The sequence below is a fragment of the Simochromis diagramma genome, unplaced genomic scaffold (genome assembly GCF_900408965.1).
Source record: "Simochromis diagramma unplaced genomic scaffold, fSimDia1.1 OVJJ01000753.1, whole genome shotgun sequence".
Taxonomy (NCBI): domain Eukaryota; kingdom Metazoa; phylum Chordata; class Actinopteri; order Cichliformes; family Cichlidae; genus Simochromis; species Simochromis diagramma.
Window position 1 is genome coordinate 7758128 of NW_024387523.1, and position 19896 is coordinate 7778023.

Below are 19896 nucleotides of genomic sequence, written 5' to 3' on the forward strand. Positions count from 1 at the left end.
ACACAAAAGTGTGTGGGAATAATAACAAAGGCAGTAAGAGTATTTATCAAACACTTTAACCCAGTGGTTCTGAAAGTGGAGGGGGCACGTAAAATAAAATAATTAAACGTTAAAGATGGTTAGTTTAGTGGTTTATTTTATTGCAGCCTGTAATTTTTTACAGGGGGGCAAGATTTTCTTGTAGACTAGGAACACTGGGTGAATGTATTTTTAACAGGCAAAGATAAGAAACACAAAACAAGTCACAGAAGGGTCTTAAAAACACGAACAAAAATGCTGCTGGCCTTCTTTAAGTTTTAAAGGGGGCCCTAGCAGAAGAAGTTTGGGAACCACTGCTTTAACTTATCAGCGCAGACACCTTCAGCCTGTTCTTTGGGGTTTAGCGTCTCCCGATAAAATCACGTGCTCTTTACTCTTTTTTTCAAATCTAAAACAAAACAAAACAAAACAAAAACAACAAGCACACGAATGCATGTTTAAAGACGAAATATTGACTGCGTTCTCCTGGTTTGTTAGCGGCTCCTGAAAAGCAAGTCTAGCACACATATCTTCGACCAACAGTAGTCAATCTGTGACACCAGTTAATCTGAAACACCGGAATAAAAACAAAGTAAGTCTGTTTTATGGGACAGGTAGATTTTAATTGTTCCCTTCAGTTCAGACATGCCCAGGAAACGTATTTGTCAAAGAGGGCTAGATAAGGTCTCAGCTATGGAGTGTTACCTACCTCATTTGCTTTCGCTTTGCTTAGCGATTACACTCAAGATACTTTCACTTCACTTGCCATTGTTGGCATTCAGTGCACACCTGTGGAAAATTACGATGTGAGTATTTCATTTTTTATTTTCAGATTCTCACTCAGCATGACACACTTTGATCGTCATTTATGGCTTTCTTCACACAATTAAATGACATTTTACCCAAATAAAACTAAAAAAAATAAATTCCATATTTAACCTCTGTGCAGATCTAAAATGAGAATTCTCTTTTATTGTCATTTTATGGCAAAGCTTTGTAATGTAAGCCTTATACGTGTTGGCTTTTTTCTCACTGTTTTGTTCTGAAAGCCTGCAGCTCCAATCGACTGCAGCTATAGTTCTGCAAAATTATGAAGCGAAACGAGTTTGGCTGGAAATCTCATCATTTACGTGAAGTGCATGCGTGCATGAAGGATTTGTCCTCTCATAAGATTGCACAAACCCAGACGTAGACTCACACCAGTCTGCTCGTTTAACCCTCAGCTCCCATCACTACCAAAAATGTCTCATCTCACTGAACTTTTCAAGTATGTGGATGACCACCAGGACCTGTATGTGCAGGTAAGATCACTCAGGAAAAACTATATAGTGCAGCTGCTTAATCATTCAGTTTTTTGTGTGATTGTCACTTGATTTAATGGCTTATTGAGCTAACTAAAAACAGGACAGATTTGCAACTCATTCACTTAAACTGGGATTATAGTACGGTTCCAGCTGTAAAACCAGTTTTCCTGATAAGTTTCAGTGATATTATAACTGCTGCTTGAGTTAAATTTTGTGGGTCTGATGTCCTAAAAATCACTCACATTGGCTCATTCTTGTGCAATAATTAACTGCATGAAATAGTAAGAAGAAAAGAAAAGAAAAGAAAAAATTATAAAAGGTATAAAAAACCCATTTTTAATTTAATTTCTTTAAATTACTTGTTTATAATTGTCCTCAGCGCCTGGCTGAGTGGGTGGGTGTCCAGAGTGTTTCTGCTTTGCCTGAGAAGCGCGGGGAGATCAAAAAAATGATGGAGATGGCAGCCAAGGACATCAAGAAGCTGGGAGGGACTGTGGAGTTGGTGGACGTTGGCAAGCAGAAGGTTACTTTTCTTAATGGGTTAATGATTTGCATATTGCATGATCTTTCTTTTCTTAAATTTCACCATAAATGGACCTTGTTTTTAAATGGTCACTCAGATTAAGTTTCATTCACGCAGCTTCCCTCGGGAGAGGAGATCCCCCTGCCTCCTATCATTCTGGGGCAGTTAGGATCAGACCCAGCAAAGAAGACGGTGTGTATTTACGGGCACCTTGATGTTCAGCCAGCAAACATCAGTGACGGCTGGGACACAGAGCCTTTTACTCTGGTGGAGAAAGACGGTAAGAGGAGAATACTGAAAACAAATCCAAATCCAATCAACAGGTAGGTAATGCAGGATTAGGATGTGTAGAGTGAGGTGTGCGAATCCTGTAAGGTAGCATAACTAAGAGAAAACATGCTATCAACAAGCTTAACTATGTAGACTGGGAACACTGGGTGAATGTATTTTTAACAGGTAAAGATAAGAAACACAAAACAAGCCACAGAAGTATATTGAGAGCTTGAAAAAAGAAGACTGTTGGCCTTCTTTAAGTTTTAAATTCTCATCCAAGAGATTTTTTCAGTTCTAAAACAAATGGTTGTGTCTCAGGTATTTAACCCCTAATAGTTTTTCTCAGGAGGTTCTGAGGGTTGTTGATCATGCGAGTCATCACATTAGCCAAGATGTGAAGAAAACAAGATGTGGGCCATTACCATCATATGAGTTTAAGGTTGAGACCTTGCCTGAACACTTCCATTTAGCAAAGGTTCCAAGATTGTGCAAAGGTTGTTACTGTGAAAGACCATCGTTGAACGGAGGTGGTGGATTAGAACACCAGCTGTCAGCCACCTACACTTGAGATCCTATTCGGGCACTTCAACCTCCACTCACACCTTGCCTCAGGTAACCTCAGCAGGTCACATGACAGAATGGTGAAACAGACTCTGCAAGTGAAAAGGCAAAAAGGCTCAAGTGATCGAACCCCCAGTTTTTACGCCCCCTAAAATGGGTCAGTGTTGGTAATGTTTTGACTTATTAATTGTTGAGCGTGGCGTTTCTCAATGCCCGATCTATGACAAATAAAACGTTCTTATTGAATGATCTTATTCTTTCCAAAAAACTGGACTTATTATTTTTAACTGAACCCCGCCAGCGTGATGGTGACTATTCTTCCCTTATCGAACTTTGCCCGGGCGGGTACTCCTTTGTCAGTCGGCCGCAGACTTCTGGTCGTGGCGGAGGACTGGCTGTGGTGTATCGAAACTGGTTTCACTGTCGCTCATTGATGGTTGAAAAAATGTCAACGTTCGAACTACAGCTGGTTAAAATTGGAATTAAAGATCCGTGTTACTGTGCTGTAGTTTATTGTCCACCTGGACCTAACGGTCAATTTTTAAAGGAATTCAGTAACTTTTTATCTTTCATCTTGAAGTTATATTAAAACTATTAAAACTAGACTAGCCCCCTGTTACAAAACCCTCGCCCTGGATAAACTACAGCATTCGCTGTTTAAAGCCTGTCTGTCGTAAAACTGAGCGTTTGTGGAGAAAGACTCGTTTACAGGTTCATCTCTTTCATTTAAAAGACCTTTTAGTTTCCTTTAACGCTTCAATTCGTGATGCAAGGGCTGCTTATTTTTCAAACCTAGTCTCTAAGAGCAGAGGTAACCCTAAGGTTTTATTTGACACTATTAGGGATATTGTTGCTCCGGCTTCTGCTGCTGTCCCAATTTCTTCGAATGAAGACTGTGAATATTTTCTTTCCTTTTTTGTTGAAAAGGTTAGCAATGTAAGGAGCAACATCTCTCCCTCCATGTACCATTTGCCTGTTCCGATTTTACTTAAGCCTGTCAGATTTGAAAGATTTTCACCAGTGTCTTTACCTGAGTTGTTGAAGCTGGTTACTTCAATTAGATCATCCTCCTGCCCCCTTGATATTTTATCTGGGTCTTTGTTTAAAAATGTTTTTGAGTCTATTGGTCCTAGTGTTCTTAAAATTATTAATGCATCTCTACTCTCTGGTCAGGTCCCTGGTTACTGTAAAAGTGCTGTCATTCACCCACTTTTAAAAAAGCCTAAACTTGATCCTTCTTTGCTTTCCAGTTACAGACCTATCTCAAAATTGCCTTTTATTGCCAAGATTTTAGAAAAGGTTGTGGCCAAGCAACTCACAGTTGTTCTAGATGAACATAACATTCTTGATAAATTTCAATCTGGCTTTCGTAAGGCTCACTCTACCGAAACGGCACTTCTTAGAGTGTCTAATGATATTTTGATGAATTATGATGCTGGAGAGTGCACTGTTTTGATGTTGCTGGATCTGACCTCTGCTTTTGACATTGTTGATCATCTTATTTTGTTATATAGATTAAACCACTGGGTGGGTGTATCAGGTACCGCATTGAAATGGTTTAAATCCTATTTGTCAAATCGATCTTTCTCTGTGGCTACCTCTAAGTTCAGATCCTCCGTCAGCTCTCTTGCCTATGGGGTGCCTCAGGGCTCTGTCTTGGGACCGTTATTGTTTTTGTTGTATTTACTCCCTCTTCTGCAACTTCTTAGCTCTTTCTCTGATATTTCATATCATTGTTATGCAGATGATATTCAGCTATATATCTCTTTTAGGCCACCTGATGTTTCTAAGCTCCAAATCTTGCAGTCCTGCTTAGATTCCGTTAGAGATTGGATGGCTGGTAATTACCTTCAACTAAATGCTGATAAAACCGAAGTCATTGTCTTTGCTCCTGAGAAATTTGTTCTCCTCGTGGTTAAAAATCTAGGCCCTCTTGCTTCTTATATTAAATCCTCCATTAGGAACCTTGGTGTTACATTTGATCCAGCTCTGACGCTGGACACACATGTTAAATCTTTGGTTTGCTCTTGTTTTTACCATTTAAGAAATATCACTGAGTCCCATTGTGTCACGTTCCGAATTGGAAATGATTATTCATGTTTTTGTTTCATCTCGCTTAGACTATTGTAATTCCTTGTTTACTTGCTTAAGTAATGCCTCCCTGGAACGACTGCAGGGTGTTCAGAATGCTGCTGCTAGGCTTCTGATAAAGCATCACAAATACTCCCATGCCACTCCCCTGCTGATTCAGCTGTATTGGCTCCCTGTCAAGTTCAGGGTCCATTTTAAGGTCATAATCATGACTTATAGGGCCCTGCACGGTGTAGCTCCAACTTACTTAAGTGATCTTCTTCTTTCTTATCACCCCAGCAGGTCCCTGAGGTCTTGTGACCAGGGGTTGCTGGTTGTCCCGCATACAAGGTTAAAAACAAAAGGTGACAGAGCGTTTGTATCAGTGGCTCCCAGACTCTGGAACTCGCTCCCTTTGAGTTTGAGATCTGTGGACTCAGTCATGTCTTTTAAAAAGCAGTTAAAAACGTATCTGTTTAAACTTGCTTTTGGTTGATTTTGTTTCGTTTTAGATTTTAATGTCTGTTTTCTGCCTTTGTAAAGCACTTTGTGATTTTATCTTGAAAGGTGCTATATAAATAAAATTTTACTTTACTTACTTTACTTACTTACTTTCCCTTGTGAGTCATGACTGGTCCTTTATTTCACAGACTGTGCATTTGTTTGTTCACATAACTAAGTCACTGCAGCATTCCTGAATTGGTGTCTATGCTTTGTTATGCTCCACACAGTAATGCAAAAGCTGCACCTGAATAATTTTAACCCTTTAAGGCTTCTTTGTTTTGTGTTAAACAACACAGATTGACTCTGTTGTGCACGATCTTACAGACTCTTTAATACTGTGTAGCACAAGGTAACCTAATAATTTTTGCCTCTCTACCCTACATGTTTGCATTTAAAAAACTTTTTTGACGGGACAGGTAGGAGAGGTTTGGGTTTTTTAGAGCCACAAAATTGAGCACGCGTAGTCTTGTGTGTTTTCTGGTGAGAGTCAGCTGACACAAAATGCCACATCCTCTTCTCGCTGTCTCATTCCTGCCTGCCTCAGCTGTGTTAGTGCTGCTTATGTCACATTTTACAAAAACCTGCTGCAGATCATTTTTTGTATCATGAACAAGGATTTCATATCATTACACATAATCTTAGTCATGATTTAAACAAGCTTAAAACGGGGCACTGTCGTCTGCTGACTACGTAATAAACATAACCTTAGTATCATTTTTCAACTCCACTATCTTCTCATTAGAACCTTGAAACTGAAATAAAGTTTTCTTTTTGTAGGTAAGCTCTATGGAAGAGGATCTAATGATGACAAGGGTCCAGTGTTGGCCTGGTTTAACTGCATTGAAGCGTATCAGAAGATCGGAAAGGTACAGTTACTGCCAGATTTAAGCTGGCTAACAAAAGGTGTTTCAAGTTCAGATAGTTTAAAGATGATATGATATTTTAGTGTGTCCTAAAACAACCCTGAAGTGGCTTAACATGCTAAGTTGGCTGTGTTTAAACACTGAAGTGAAATTACTGACAGGAGTATATTGAGGTGTGATGGTATATTTCAGAATCTGTAAATGTGCACTGATACTAAAATGTCATTAATGTTTTTCTTTCGTTTTTGTACAGTGATGATAAAGCAGAATAGCTACTATACAGCACTGTATTCTAAAAAGATATGCAGGTCATTCGTACTATTTTAAAAATATAATTTTAGCCTATTTACAAAAATGTGACCTTATCTATCTATAAAATTAGAGTATATCCTTAGTTAGGAATTTCATTAATGGGTGTTTAGTCAGAGAAAGTAAATCCCAGCTGGTGAATGTACAGTATTTATTTTTATCTACATAAAAAATATCACACCTAAGATCATCAATTAAATCCTTAGTCTGGACTCATATTCAGCTTTGTTAGCTCAGTTTGAGAAATGTAAAACATGCATTCCTGCTGTCTACTATTTACATTTATTCAGTGGAGCACCCACAAATTCATTGTACATGTACAATGACAATAAAGTGCTATTCTATTCTATTCTATTCTATTTGTGCGTTAAAGCAGCGGTCTTCAACCCCCGCGCCACGGACCGGTACTGAGCCGCGAGAGTTGAGACTCGGGTGCGAAATGTATGGTTTTCAGGGTTTTTATTTTATTTTGTTATCGTTTTTTTTTTTCATTAACTCGGTTTTCCTGGGTCTTTTCACGTGTGTTATGAATATATCTTCTTTTTTTCGGTACCGGTACTAGTTTTATTTTGTTGTATTTATCCGCGACACCTTAAAGGCCGGTCAGTGAAAATATTGTCGGGCACAAACCGGTCCGTGGCGCAAAAAAGGTTGGGGACCGCTGTGTTAAAGTACACCACTGATTGGCAGATTGTTGGTTGTTAAAAGATTATTTCAACTCTAGAAAATGAGCCTAAATTTTTTTTCTTATGTATCTCTCTTCTTGTTGCAGGACCTTCCCATCAACATCAAATTCTGCTTCGAGGGGATGGAAGAATCTGGATCTGAGGGTCTGGATGATCTTGTGTTTTCTAGAAAGGACACTTTCTTTAAAGATGTGGACTACATCTGCATCTCTGACAACGACTGGCTGGGCAAGAACAAACCCTGCATCACCTACGGTCTGAGAGGAATCTGCTATTTCTTCATTGAGGTGAAGTCCTGTTGGATTATTGTTGTTGGGGGGTGGGGACAGTGTTTCAATTTAAGAGGGGCAAACTTGAGCTTTTTGTGTTTTTTAAAATAATGTTTTACATTCCAACTTCAAGGTGGAGTGCGCTGAAAAGGACTTGCACTCAGGGGTGTTTGGTGGCTCTGTTCATGAGGCCATGACCGACCTCATCGCACTTATGGGCAAGTGAAGCTGATAATTGTGATTTTTAGTCTCACACACCTTATTTTACGCCAGTTTAGAGTTTTAATCATGTGTTTGTGACTTCCTGCACAGGCTCCCTGGTTGACAAAAGGGGTAAGATTTTGGTTCCTGGGATCTATGACAGTGTGGCGCCTCTGACAGCAGAGGAGCAAAAGCTGTACGAGAAGATTGACTTTGACTTGGATGAGTACTGTAAAGATGGCGGGGTTGAACGGCTGCTGCATGACACAAAGGCAAAGAAATTATTTATGTTTTTCGCATCACTCATTGGTGGAAATGTGCTGTATAATGTGGGGTCATTCACACTTTTTGAACCTATTTTTCATTATTTCTTCCACCATAGGAGCAAATTCTCATGCACTGCTGGAGATATCCTTCTCTTTCCCTTCATGGTATTGAGGGGGCTTTCTCTGAAGCAGGAGCCAAGACTGTTATTCCTCGCAAGGTCATCGGCAAGTTTTCCATCCGCCTTGTGCCTGACATGGATCCCAAAGTTGTGGAGAAGCAGGTAAACACTGTGATAGGTCACAATGATGGCATATAGCACTCACCTAAATCAAGTCATCGTTTTATAATCAAGTAGTTACAATGTAGCAGAGGTCGCTCTGTATCTCACACATATTGAGTTTATTAGAACTGACTCTGAATTAACATGACAAAGAGATGTAGTTAAGTTTTAGTACTTAAATCTGAGCCTGGACTGACTGTGGGCCACTTGGAAGTAGCCACATGATTAGCTTCAGGTTGTTTCTGCATAAAAGCTTCAACAAGTCTAAGTTATCTTTCCCTCTTCAAGGTCGTCAATCATCTGCAGAAGAAGTTTGCTGAACTGGGAAGCCCCAATAAACTGAAAGTGAACATGGGCCACGGGGCCAAAGCCTGGGTCTCAGACTTCAACCACCCACACTACATGGCAGGGAGAAAGGCCATAAAGACTGGTACAGGGACTTAATGATAAAAGCTGTTAGATTAAAGCGGGAGTTCACTCAACCGCACCCATTTCTGTTATCTTGCTACGAAGCTGAAATCAGCTGTGTGTTTATTATATTACAAAAGTGTAAAACACTTTCTCCTGCCATAGTACAACTGACTTTATTACAGCTTACATTGTGATGCTTTTTCTTTAAGACAAATCAGATATTTCGTCATGTTTAGAATAGAATAGAATAGAATAGAATAGAATAATCCTTTAATTGTCCCACAAGGGGAAATTTGGTTGTAACAGCAGCCAAAAAGACACATATACAAACAAACAGTACACAGGTCACAGAACAGAAACATACACAATTTTTCTTACATATTTACATTAAGGACAATGGTTACTATATACAGAGAGTACTGTACAGTTATTAAATTAAATAAAAATAACTACAGATAAGAGGCAAACCAGGTTGTAGTGCGAATCGGTTAATTAACTTATTGCAGTTACAGCGCAGATGTAAACATCTATGTTTGTTGGGAGCAGTTCTGATTGTACAGTCTGACAGCTGCAGGGAGGAAGGACCTGCGGAAATGTTTCAGCTCCTGGCAGATGTTTCAGGACATTAAACACAAGGACAAGCAATTTTTTTAACATAACTTTTTTTGTACATATCTTTATAAGCTTTTTTGTTTAATGCATGTTTTTGTGAACATTTTTTGGCATTTTTCAGATATTTCCACTGATAGAATTATATCCAGTTTTGATGTGACAACAAAGATTTAATAATAATAATAATAATAATAATGATGATGATGATGATGATGATGATGATGATGATGATAATAATAATAATAATAATAATAATAATAATAATAATAATAATAATAATATTATTATTATCATTATTATTATGACATATTTTGACTGCGTTTCACATTGTCTTATCCTCCTCGCTGTGCTGTAGTGTTCGGGGTTGAGCCTGATCTGACTCGCGAGGGCGGCAGCATCCCGGTCACCCTGACCTTCCAGGAGGCCACAGGCCGTAATGTCATGCTACTTCCTATAGGGTCCTCTGATGATGGAGCTCACTCTCAGAATGAAAAGATCAACAGGTTGGTCACAGCTCACACCGTTTCACTTCTTTTGAAATGTGGAACAAGTAGGAACTATTGATAAAACGGATGAAATCTTGTGGTAAAAGAAGAGGATCATGTTTGTCATCTCCAGATTATTTCTGTGCTAAAACGTGATCACAGGTAAAGTGAGTTTTTTAATTACAAACTATTATCATGGCTTTATTTCTCCATTTTCAGATCAAACTACATTCAGGGAGTCAAGCTGCTGGGAGCATACTTCCATGAGGTCTCTCTGCTGGAGTGATTTGATGGTTTCTCATAATGACAGGTGTAAAATATGCTCATCCTCCATATCAGACCATAAACTTTGTGGATTTACTTTTCACAATGAACGGTTTTATACACCCTGCTGATAATAAACATGTTTTTGTTACTTTATTTGAGTTGTTTTTCTTTTCTTTTCATGATGTAATAGGATTTACTTTTGATACAGTGCACTGCTTACCATCATAACCCACAATAATAGGGTAAAATTTTTGTAAGGTTAATTTAGAAGCTGTCAAATGTGATTGAGGCATCAGTGATAGCAGCGTGACCAAATACTGTTACTGTGTTAGCGTTTTCCACATTACAGCATAACAACCACTTCAATCAGTCTTGCATTCATACTGTAATTTGAGTGTGTCGATAGTTTATGAAGACTTGTGGTTGATAGGGTGGTCCCTTTTGTTCCATGGTTTCAGACATGAGTTGTCTTTATGTTACTTTAGGAAAGATAAATCTGTCATAGTCTGCTGTGGGTGGCTGGAATTTCCATAAGGCTCCTGAACCTATCTGGGATCCGCCCCTGGGCAGGGCCACCACCAAGTCCAGCTCCTGCACACCTGGAGCCAATTGCAGGCAATCAAGCCAGAAGGATTTAAGCCACATGTTGATGTTCATTCACTGCCAGTTTGTCATCAACCCATTTGCTGGATTCAATTTGGCTCGCGCGTTACCTCTGGACTCAGGATACCAAGCAATCATTTTGAAAATCACTCTGTGCCTCACCTGGTTGCCCTCCTGCCATCACACTCCATCTGAAGACCCTGGATCTCAGGTCAGCCTCGCCACACCACTCGGCTCCCCTGGATTCTCGTCACTCCCATCTCAACACTCTGTGTCCCCTACTGCAATGTGACAGTTCCCTGCTCAGCTCCATTCTGCATCTCAGGCCCCGTTCCCTCACCCTAGCCACGTTTCCCAGGCCATGCCACGTCAAACTCTGTCTTATTGTTTCTTTTTGTCCTTGCTATGTTTCTAGTGCTTAAGCCTAATAAAATATTGTTAAATCATCTGCTGTCTCTGCTTTGGGTTTCTGCGCCTGAGTTCAGTTCAGTACAGTCCCATGACAAAATCTGGGTGAGTTTATATCACAAACTTAGTTAATGCCATTTCCTGAGAGAAGGATGAAAATACCACCAGGTATTCTGATTGCAGTCCATGATGTTAATCAGAAGGTGTATTGATGCTACATACTGATTTTTACTATATGCTACTTTTTTTTCTTTTTTCTTTCAAGTGCACAACCCAGCCATGGGGGCTTCCACAAACCAGTGTACTTTTAGTACCAGTCCCAAGCCCAGATAATTGGAGATGGTTGTGTCAGGAAGAGTCTAAAATCTTGGCCAAATCAAAAAATGCAGCTCATAAAGAATGAGATTTCCATACCGGATCGTTTAAGGCCCGGGTTAACAACAATCACCTCTGGTGCTGTTGGCCAGTAGGGTTTCTGTGGAAACTGCTACAGTTGGCCAAAGACAAATAAGGACACAGAAGAAAGAGGGAAGGCATGTTAGGAGACAGTGAGAGAGAAAAGGAATCCTGCCAGGCAGGAGGAATAAAGTTAGACCTCAGATCGGGTTCATTGTACAATGTGACACTAAGGTCCCAAAAAAAATCGACCCTGGGCCCTAGTTGTTACGCTTGAGGTCAGGATCTAATGGTAAAATCATGTTTAGTGTTCTTCTGCACAGCAGCCTCCCTCCTTGAACAGGATCCAGTAACAATCACTGTGGCAGACATACAAGAAAAGGTCTCCAGTATGAAGAGTTGGACAGCACCAGGACTGAACATGATTCACGCCTACTGGCTGCACTCCGTGAGTGTCTGGTCGCACAAATAAACCAGCAGTAGATGTGACACATCCAAAATGGCTCACTGAAGGCCGGACAGTCCTGATTCCTAAAGAGCCCCATAAGGGACTGGTCCCATCCAACTACCGGTCAATGACCTGCCTCAGTACCATATGGAAGCTCCTGTCTGGCATCATAGCGGCTAAGATGAACAGGCATATGGCTCAATACTTGAGCAGGGCACGGAAAGGAATTGGCAGAAACACCAGCTACTGGTAGAAAGCACAGTAACCGGAGACTGCAAGATCAGGCTCACCAACTTGTGCATCACCTGGATTGACTACAGAAATCCTATGACTCAATGCCCCACACCTGGATCCTGGAATGCCTTGAACTATACAAGATTAACAGGATCCTAAGCGCCTTCATCAGAAATTTGATGGCGTTGTGGTGAACAACAGTCCAACTTCAAACCAATTAATTTAACAAAGAGGTGGTCTGTCCGCACTGCTGTTCCATATAGGCCTGAACCCCCTCAGTGAGATCATTGACAAGACTGGCTAGGGATACCAACTACAGAAAGGCTAAATCATCAGCAAATCCTCTACATGAATGACAGCAAGCTGTATTCCAGGAGTGAACGAGACATAAAATCACTGATCCACACCACTAGGATCTACAGCAATGACAATGGAATGTGATTTGGACATTGGAGAAGTGTATTTGGATGGTAACAAAGAGAGGCAAGGTAGTTAGAATTGTGTGAACATGAAGTCTCGAGAAATAAACCTTTGTCCAATTGGATGGAAAGCTTCGAGGCTTCATCTGACCGTAGTATCAATATTACCTTCAGACAACAATAAAACTATTTAAATTAAAACATAACAAAAGGCGTTGTGCCTCGACTTTACCTGTACACATCTGTTCACTCCGTCAGCTGTTAAACACCTGTTGCTAATTTAGGAAACATACCCACGTTAACTGGTGATAGTCACAGTTTGACGTGCCGTGTGACAGCCGCATGTGCAACGTAACATGACGTCATCGCAGTAGTCTGAAACAGCTGCAGGCACAGGTGTGTCTGATGTGTTGAACACCAAACTCGAAACACGAAATTGTTGAGCGGACTAACATCCGCTCTGAGTGTGCTGTAGTTGTTTTCACATCACACAAAACTGTGTGGGAATAATAACAAAGGCTGTAAGAGCATTTATCGAACCCAGTGGTTCCCAAAGTGGAGGGGGCAGAGCAACTGCAGGGGGGCAGTGTGAATCAAAAAAAAAAAAAGAATGCTTGGACACTTCTAGCATAATGTACAGGTTTTTGACTGGGCTCCCAAAAGCAAAGTACGGGATGATGTATCGCCAAATATGCTTCCAAACCAGCTTCCTTCCAAGCCAAAAGCTAGAGAACATGATGACGCATATCTTGCCTTTGGCTTCACCTGCACAACGGCGGTGCCAAGGTCGGTATCCCCGACAGAATTTATTTCCCCTGCATCGGGAGCAGAAGCTGGGCTGTCCAAATCACAGACAAACAGTATCCCACAGTTGTTTATGTTTTTAAACCCATTTTGCACAGAGAGACATTTTTTGGAAAAATGTATTGACAGCAATGTTGAATATTCTTACAAAATAAAAACAACAAACAACAACAACAAAACAACTATACGTAAAATACACCATAAAATGGTATAATTTTATTGCAATTTTATTTTATTGCAACCTGTAATTTATTTAGTTTATTTGTTTAATTGAAGGTTTGGGGTGTGGAATAAAGTGCAATTGAGTATGAAAACAACATTTGGGTGTGTAGGGGGGGGGGGGGCCCTAGCAAAAAAATTTTGTTTGGGGAACTACTGCTTTAACTTGCGCACACACCTTCAGCCTGATCTTCGGCGTTTAGCGTCGCCCGGTAAAATGACATGCTCTTTACTCTTTTTTTAAATTCTAAAACAAAACAAAAACAACAAGCACATGAATGCATCTTTAAAGACGTAGTGAACTGCGTTCATTTCCTGGTTTGTTAGTGGCTACTGAAAAGCAAGTCTGGCACATATATCTTTGACCAACAGTAGTCAATCTGAAACACCGGAATAAAAACAAAGTAAGTCTGATTTTAATGGTTCTCTTTGCAGTTCAGACATGCCCAGGAAAAGTATTTGTCAGAGAGGGCTAGATTAGGTCTCAGTCACCTTAAGGCAGCATCTCTGATGTGTTACCTAGCCGTTTTGCTTTCGCTTTACTTAGCGATTACACTTTCACTTCACTTGCCATTGTTGGCATTCAGTGCACACCCGTGAAAAATAACCTCCATGTGAAATTTTCATGGCTTATTTTCAGATTCTCCCTCAGCATGACAAAATTAAATCGTCATTTATGGCTTTCTTCACACAATGAATGGACATCTTACCTCTTCAAAAAGGCTATCAATCAGACTACATTAACTGCTGTTTTATTCTAAGAAAAAAACAAATAAATTCCACATTTAACCTTTTGTGCAGATCTGAAATGCGAATTCTATTTTATTGTCATTTTATGGTAAAAATTTGTAATGTAAGCCTCATAGGTGTTAGCTTTTTTTCTCACTGGTTTTTTTTTTCTGAAAGCCTGGCATTAAAGCCCCAAACGGCTGCAGCTATAGTTCTGCAAAATTATGAAGTGAAACGAGTTTGGCTGGAAATCTCATCATTTAGTGCATGCGTGCATGAAGGATTTGTCCTCTCATAAGATTGCACAAACCCAGAGGTGTACTCGCACCTGTCTGCTTGTTTAACCCTCAGCTCTCGTTCCTGGCAAAAATGGCTCATCTCGCAGAACTTTGCAAGTATGTGGACGACCACCAGGACCTGTATGTGCAGGTAAGATCACTCAGGAAAAACAATAAATTGCAGCTGTTTAATCATTGCGTTTTTTGTATGATTGTCACTTGATTTAATGGCTTATTGAGCTAACTGAAAACTGGACAGATTTGCAACTTATTCACTTAAGCTAGGACGATAGTAGGTTCCAACTGTAAAACCAGTTTTCCTGATAAGATTCAGTAATACTGTAACTGCTGCTTGAATCAAATCTTTGTGGGTCTAATGTCCTAAGAGTCACTCACTGTGGCTCATTCTTTTGCAGTCAGTAACTTCATGAAATAGTAAAAAAAAAAAAAAAAAGGATTTTAATGTCTTTAAATCACTTATTTATAATTTACCTCAGCGCCTGGCTGAGTGGGTGGGTGTCCAGAGTGTTTCTGCTTGGCCTGAGAAGCGCGGGGAGATCAAAAAAATGATGGAGATGGCAGCCAAGGACATCGAGAGGCTGGGAGGGACTGTGGAGTTGGTGGACGTTGGCAAACAGAAGGTCTTGCACTGGTTACATTTCTTAATGCATTAATGATTTGTATTTTACATTATCTTTTTTAACTTAAATTTCACCATAAATCATTATTCATACAGCTTCCCTCAGGAGAGGAGATCCCCCTGCCTCCTATCATCCTGGGGCAGTTAGGATCAGACCCAGCCAAGAAGACGGTGTGTATTTATGGGCACCTTGATGTTCAGCCAGCAAACATCAGTGACGGCTGGGACACAGAGCCTTTTACTCTGGTGGAGAAAGACGGTAAGAGGAGAATACTTTTGGCCTGCGTTCTGCACAAAACAACCCTGGAGCTGTTTCTGTATGAGCTCTAACATTGTCACAACCTGGCGAGGACTCAGTGTTTTAGTGGTCTTAACTGAGATTACTGAGAACAAAAATCAAAACCAATTAGCAGGTAGGTAATGCAGGATGAGGACATGTGGACTGAGGTGTGTAATTCCCGTAAGGTAGCATAACTAAGAGAAGGCATGCTGCCAGCAAGCTTAACTATGTAGACTGGGAACATTGGGTGAATGTATTTTTAACAGGTAAAGAAAAGAAACACAAAACAAGCCACAGGTGCGTCTTGAGAGCTTGAAAAAAGAAGGCTGTATTTAGTTTGTAAAGATGTTTCACCTCTCATCCAAGAGGCTCCTTCAGTTCTAAAACAAATGGATGTGTGTCTCAGGTATTTAACCCCTAATAGTTTTTCTCAGGTGGTCCCGAGGGTTGTTGATCATGCGAGTCATCACATTAGCCAGGGTGTGAAGAAAAAAAAGATGCCTTCACCATCATATGAGGTTAAAGTTGAGACCTTGCCCCACCACTTTAGGTTGTTTAGAGGTTGCCACCGTGAAAGACCATCGTTGAACGGAGGTGGTGAATTACAACGCCAGCTGTCAGCCACCTATAATGCAGACTTGAGATGCTATTTAGGCACTTCAGTCTCCACTCACACCTTGCCTCAGGTAACCTCAGCAGGTCACATGACAGAATGTCTCACTGCAACATGAATAAAATCAAATAACAATCAAATAAAATCAAACTCTAATTTTGGTGATTAGATTGGTTAAATTTATTTAAATGCTCTCAAAGCTTGCAGTAACAGGTAGCAGCATGTTTCCAAAGTCTTTTGATAGAACTGCATTCTTATCAACAGTCTTCTCAGGTTAAGTTGAACCAGTAAAGGTATTATTAGAATCTTTGGGAACACACTCGGATTGTGAAAAGGCAAAAAGGCTCAAGTGAGGCGTTTTCCTTTGTGAGTCATGACTGGTCCTTTATTTCACAGACTGTGCATTTGTTTGTTCACATAACTAAGTCACTGCAGCATTCCTGAATTGGTGTCTATGCTTTGTTATGCTCCACACAGTAATGCAAAAGCTGTGCCTGAATAATTTTAACCTAGTCATTTTTTTGCTACTCTTTAGAATCTTCTTTAAGTTGAATTATTGCTCTACATATTTGCATTTAGATGTTTTTGCTTCCCTAAAATTGTGGTTCCTTGGGGGAGTTTTTTTTGAGCTACAAAATTCAATGCGCTGACTACGTAATAAACATAACCTTAGTATCATTTTTCAACTCCACTGTCTTCTCATTAGAACCTTGAAACTGAAATAAAGTTTTCTTTTTGTAGGTAAGCTCTATGGACGAGGATCTACTGATGACAAGGGTCCAGTGTTGGCCTGGTTTAACTGCATTGAAGCGTATCAGAAGATCGGAAAGGTACAGTTACTGCCAGATTTAAGCTGGCCAACAAAAGGTGTTTCAAGTTCAGATAGTTTAAAGATGATATGATATTTTAGTGTGTCCTAAAAACAACCCTGAAGTGGCTTAACATGCTAAGTTGGCTGTCTTTGAACAGTGACAGGAGTATATTGAGGTGTGATGGTATAATTCAGAATCTATAAATGTACACCGTTACTTAAAATGTTATTAATGTTTTTCTTTCGTTTTTGTACAGTGATAATAAAGCAGAATAGCTACTATAGCACTGTATTCTAAAAAGATATGCGGGTCATTCATACCATTTTAAAATATAATTTTGGCCTATTTACAAAAATGTGACCCTTATCTGTCTTTAGTTGGTGTTTTCTGCTATGGCTCTCTGGCTCTTCAGATGAAATTGCAGTAAATACTTGTTTAGTTGGTAGCAGTAAATTCCAGCTGATAAATGTACAGTATTAGTGTTTAGCTGCATAATAATTATCATATATATAATCGTCAGTTATATCCTTAGTCTGGACTCATGCTCAGCTTTGTTATTAAAACTCATTGTGAGAAATGTAAGACATGCATTACTGCTGTCTACTATTTATATTTACTCTGGCACATTTGGTGTGGGGCACCCACCACTGATTTGGAGATCATTTGTTGTTAAAAATGTGAAATTATTTCATATGTTTCAACTCTAGAAAATGAGAAAAACAGATTCACAATGAGCCTGAATTTAAACTTGAACCAGTAACCAAATATTATTCTGTTGATTTTTTTTCTTTCTTATGTATCTCTCTTCTTGTTGCAGGACCTTCCCATCAACATCAAATTCTGCTTCGAGGGGATGGAAGAATCTGAATCTGAGGGTCTGGATGATCTTGTGTTTTCTAGAAAGGACACTTTCTTTAAAGATGTGGACTACATCTGCATCTCTGACAACTACTGGCTGGGCAAGAACAAACCCTGCATCACCTACGGCCTGAGAGGAATCTGTTATTTCTTCATTGAGGTGGAGTCCTATTGGATTATTGTTGGTGGGGAGACACACAAGCCTAATCCTATTTTAATGCAGTTTTTCATTATAAGAGGGGTATACTTGAGCTGTTCGTGTATTTTAAAATAACATCTTATGTTCAAACTTCAAGGTGGAGTGCGCTGAAAAGGACTTGCACTCAGGGGTGTTTGGTGGCTCTGTTCATGAGGCCATGACCGACCTCATCGTACTTATGGGCAAGTGAAGCTGATAATTGTGATTTTTAGTCTCACACACCTTATTTTACAGCAGTTTAGAGTTTTAATCATGTGTTTGTGACTTCCTGCACAGGCTCCCTGGTTGACAAAAGGGGTAAGATTTTGGTTCCTGGGATCTATGACAGTGTGGCGCCTCTGACAGCAGAGGAGCAAAAGCTGTACGAGAAGATCGACTTTGACTTGGATGAGTACTGTAAAGATGTGGGGGTTGACCAGCTGCTGCATGACACAAAGGCAAAGAAATTATTTATGTTGCTCGCATCACTCATTGGTGGAAATGTGCTGTATAATGTGGGGTCATTCACAGTTTTTGAACCTATTTTTCCACCATAGGAGCAAATCCTCATGCACCGTTGGAGATATCCTTCTCTTTCCCTTCATGGTATTGAGGGGGCTTTCTCTGAAGCAGGAGCCAAGACGGTTATTCCTCGCAAGGTCATCGGCAAGTTTTCCATCCGCCTTGTGCCTGACATGGACCCCAAAGTTGTGAAGAAGCAGGTAAACATTGTTATAGGTCACAGTGATCGCATATAACACTCACTTAACTTAAATCATCGTTTTATAATTAAGTAGCAGAAGTCACTCTGTATCTCTGCCACTTATTGGTAGTTTGTTGCTCAGATGATTTGCTCAGCCATCCTTATTTTTGTAAGATAAAGTGAATGCAGATGATTTTATTCAGAGAAAAAAACAAAGTCCCAGGTTACAGCATTAAAATACATCTGCAGAAAACCAGGCAAACCAGTCAAGTAGACAAGACATAGTGATTTTGTCACAAATGATTGCGTAACAAGGAGGTTTTGTTAGGTTTTACTAAATGAATCTCAGCCTGGACTTGGAAATAGCTAAAGATCAACTTCAATTTATTTCTACATTAAAGCTTCAACAAGTCTAAGTTATTTTTCCCTCTTCAAGGTCATCGATCATCTGCAGAAGAGGTTTGCTGAACTGGGAACCCCCAATAAACTGAAAGTGACAGGGGACAGCGGTGCCAAAGCCTGGGTCTCAGACTTCAACCACCCACACTACATGGCAGGGAGAAAGGCCATAAAGACTGGTACAGGGACATTTTTTTATGCATATTTTTGTGGACATATTTTTAAGCCTTTTTCAGATATTTTCACTGATAGGCTTGTGTCCAGTTTTGTTGTACCTATGCAGGGACAGCTAGGATGTTATTATTATTGTCATTATTACATTTTTACTGCTTTTCTTTTCTTTTCCTCCTCGCTGTGCTGTAGTCTTCGGGGTCGAGCCTGATCTGACTCGCGAGGGCGGCAGCATCCCGGTCACCCTGACCTTCCAGGAGGCCACAGGCTGTAATGTCATGCTGCTTCCTATAGGGTCCTCTGATGATGGAGCTCACTCTCAGAATGAAAAGATCAACAGGTTGGTCACAGCTCACACCGTTTCACTTCTTTTGAAATGTATAACAAGTAGATAAAACTGACGAAATATTGCAGTAAAAGGAGAGGATCATGTTTGTCATCTCCAGATTATTTCTGTGCTAAAACGTGATCACAGGTAAAGTGAGTTTTTTAATTACAAACTATTATCATGGCTTTATTTCTCCATTTTCAGATCAAACTACATTCAGGGAGTCAAGCTGCTGGGAGCATACTTCCATGAGGTCTCTCTGCTGGAGTGATTTGATGGTTTCTCATAATGACAGGTGTAAAATATGCTCATCCTCCATATCAGACCATAAACTTTGTGGATTTACTTTTCACAATGAACGGTTTTATACACCCTGCTGATAATAAACATGTTTTTGTTACTTTATTTGAGTTGTTTTTCTTTTCTTTTCATGATGTAATAGGATTTACTTTTGATACAGTGCACTGCTTACC

General features: G+C 39.9%; 2 protein-coding genes across 4 annotated transcripts; both read left to right on the top strand.

The window, feature by feature from the left end:
• The first annotated feature begins 655 nt into the window (after window positions 1-655).
• LOC120726574 (cytosolic non-specific dipeptidase-like) lies at window positions 656-10954 on the top strand. 2 transcript variants are annotated; one of them, XM_040020245.1, is made up of 13 exons: window positions 656-824; window positions 1242-1319; window positions 1702-1845; window positions 1963-2125; window positions 6031-6119; window positions 7198-7398; window positions 7514-7598; window positions 7693-7853; window positions 7964-8128; window positions 8417-8558; window positions 9507-9654; window positions 9856-9946; window positions 10389-10954. In XM_040020245.1, the coding sequence occupies exons 2-12, from the start codon at window positions 1260-1262 to the stop codon at window positions 9920-9922; spliced, it is 1425 nt and encodes a 474-aa protein (XP_039876179.1). In that variant the 5' UTR covers window positions 656-824; window positions 1242-1259; the 3' UTR covers window positions 9923-9946; window positions 10389-10954. The 2 variants fall into 2 exon arrangements, with proteins under 2 accessions (XP_039876179.1, XP_039876178.1); XM_040020244.1 differs by lacking the exon at window positions 10389-10954 and having other exon boundaries at window positions 657-824; window positions 9856-10056.
• Window positions 10955-13660: 2706 nt separating this feature from the next.
• Window positions 13661-19828, top strand: LOC120726573 (cytosolic non-specific dipeptidase-like). 2 transcript variants are annotated; one of them, XM_040020243.1, is made up of 12 exons: window positions 13661-13838; window positions 14515-14592; window positions 14939-15082; window positions 15178-15340; window positions 16716-16804; window positions 17604-17804; window positions 17941-18025; window positions 18120-18280; window positions 18380-18544; window positions 18962-19103; window positions 19288-19435; window positions 19628-19828. In XM_040020243.1, the coding sequence occupies exons 2-12, from the start codon at window positions 14533-14535 to the stop codon at window positions 19692-19694; spliced, it is 1425 nt and encodes a 474-aa protein (XP_039876177.1). In that variant the 5' UTR covers window positions 13661-13838; window positions 14515-14532; the 3' UTR covers window positions 19695-19828. The 2 variants fall into 2 exon arrangements, with proteins under 2 accessions (XP_039876177.1, XP_039876176.1); XM_040020242.1 differs by lacking the exon at window positions 13661-13838 and having other exon boundaries at window positions 14459-14592.
• Window positions 19829-19896: the final 68 nt, after the last annotated feature.

What these genes read in the sequence shown, in the direction of transcription:
- LOC120726574 (XM_040020245.1), top strand. Translation starts at nt 1,260, where the DNA reads ATGTCTCATCTCACTGAACTTTTCAAGTATGTGGATGACCACCAGGAC. An exon ending in GGCTGCTGCATGACACAAAG is followed by an intron (nt 7,854 to 7,963) that starts GCAAAGAAATTA and finishes CTTCCACCATAG; the next exon opens with GAGCAAATTCTCATGCACTG. An exon ending in GAGAAAGGCCATAAAGACTG is followed by an intron (nt 8,559 to 9,506) that starts GTACAGGGACTT and finishes GCTGTGCTGTAG; the next exon opens with TGTTCGGGGTTGAGCCTGAT.
- LOC120726573 (XM_040020243.1), top strand. Translation starts at nt 14,533, where the DNA reads ATGGCTCATCTCGCAGAACTTTGCAAGTATGTGGACGACCACCAGGAC. An exon ending in TACTCTGGTGGAGAAAGACG is followed by an intron (nt 15,341 to 16,715) that starts GTAAGAGGAGAA and finishes TTCTTTTTGTAG; the next exon opens with GTAAGCTCTATGGACGAGGA. An exon ending in AGCTGCTGCATGACACAAAG is followed by an intron (nt 18,281 to 18,379) that starts GCAAAGAAATTA and finishes TTTCCACCATAG; the next exon opens with GAGCAAATCCTCATGCACCG.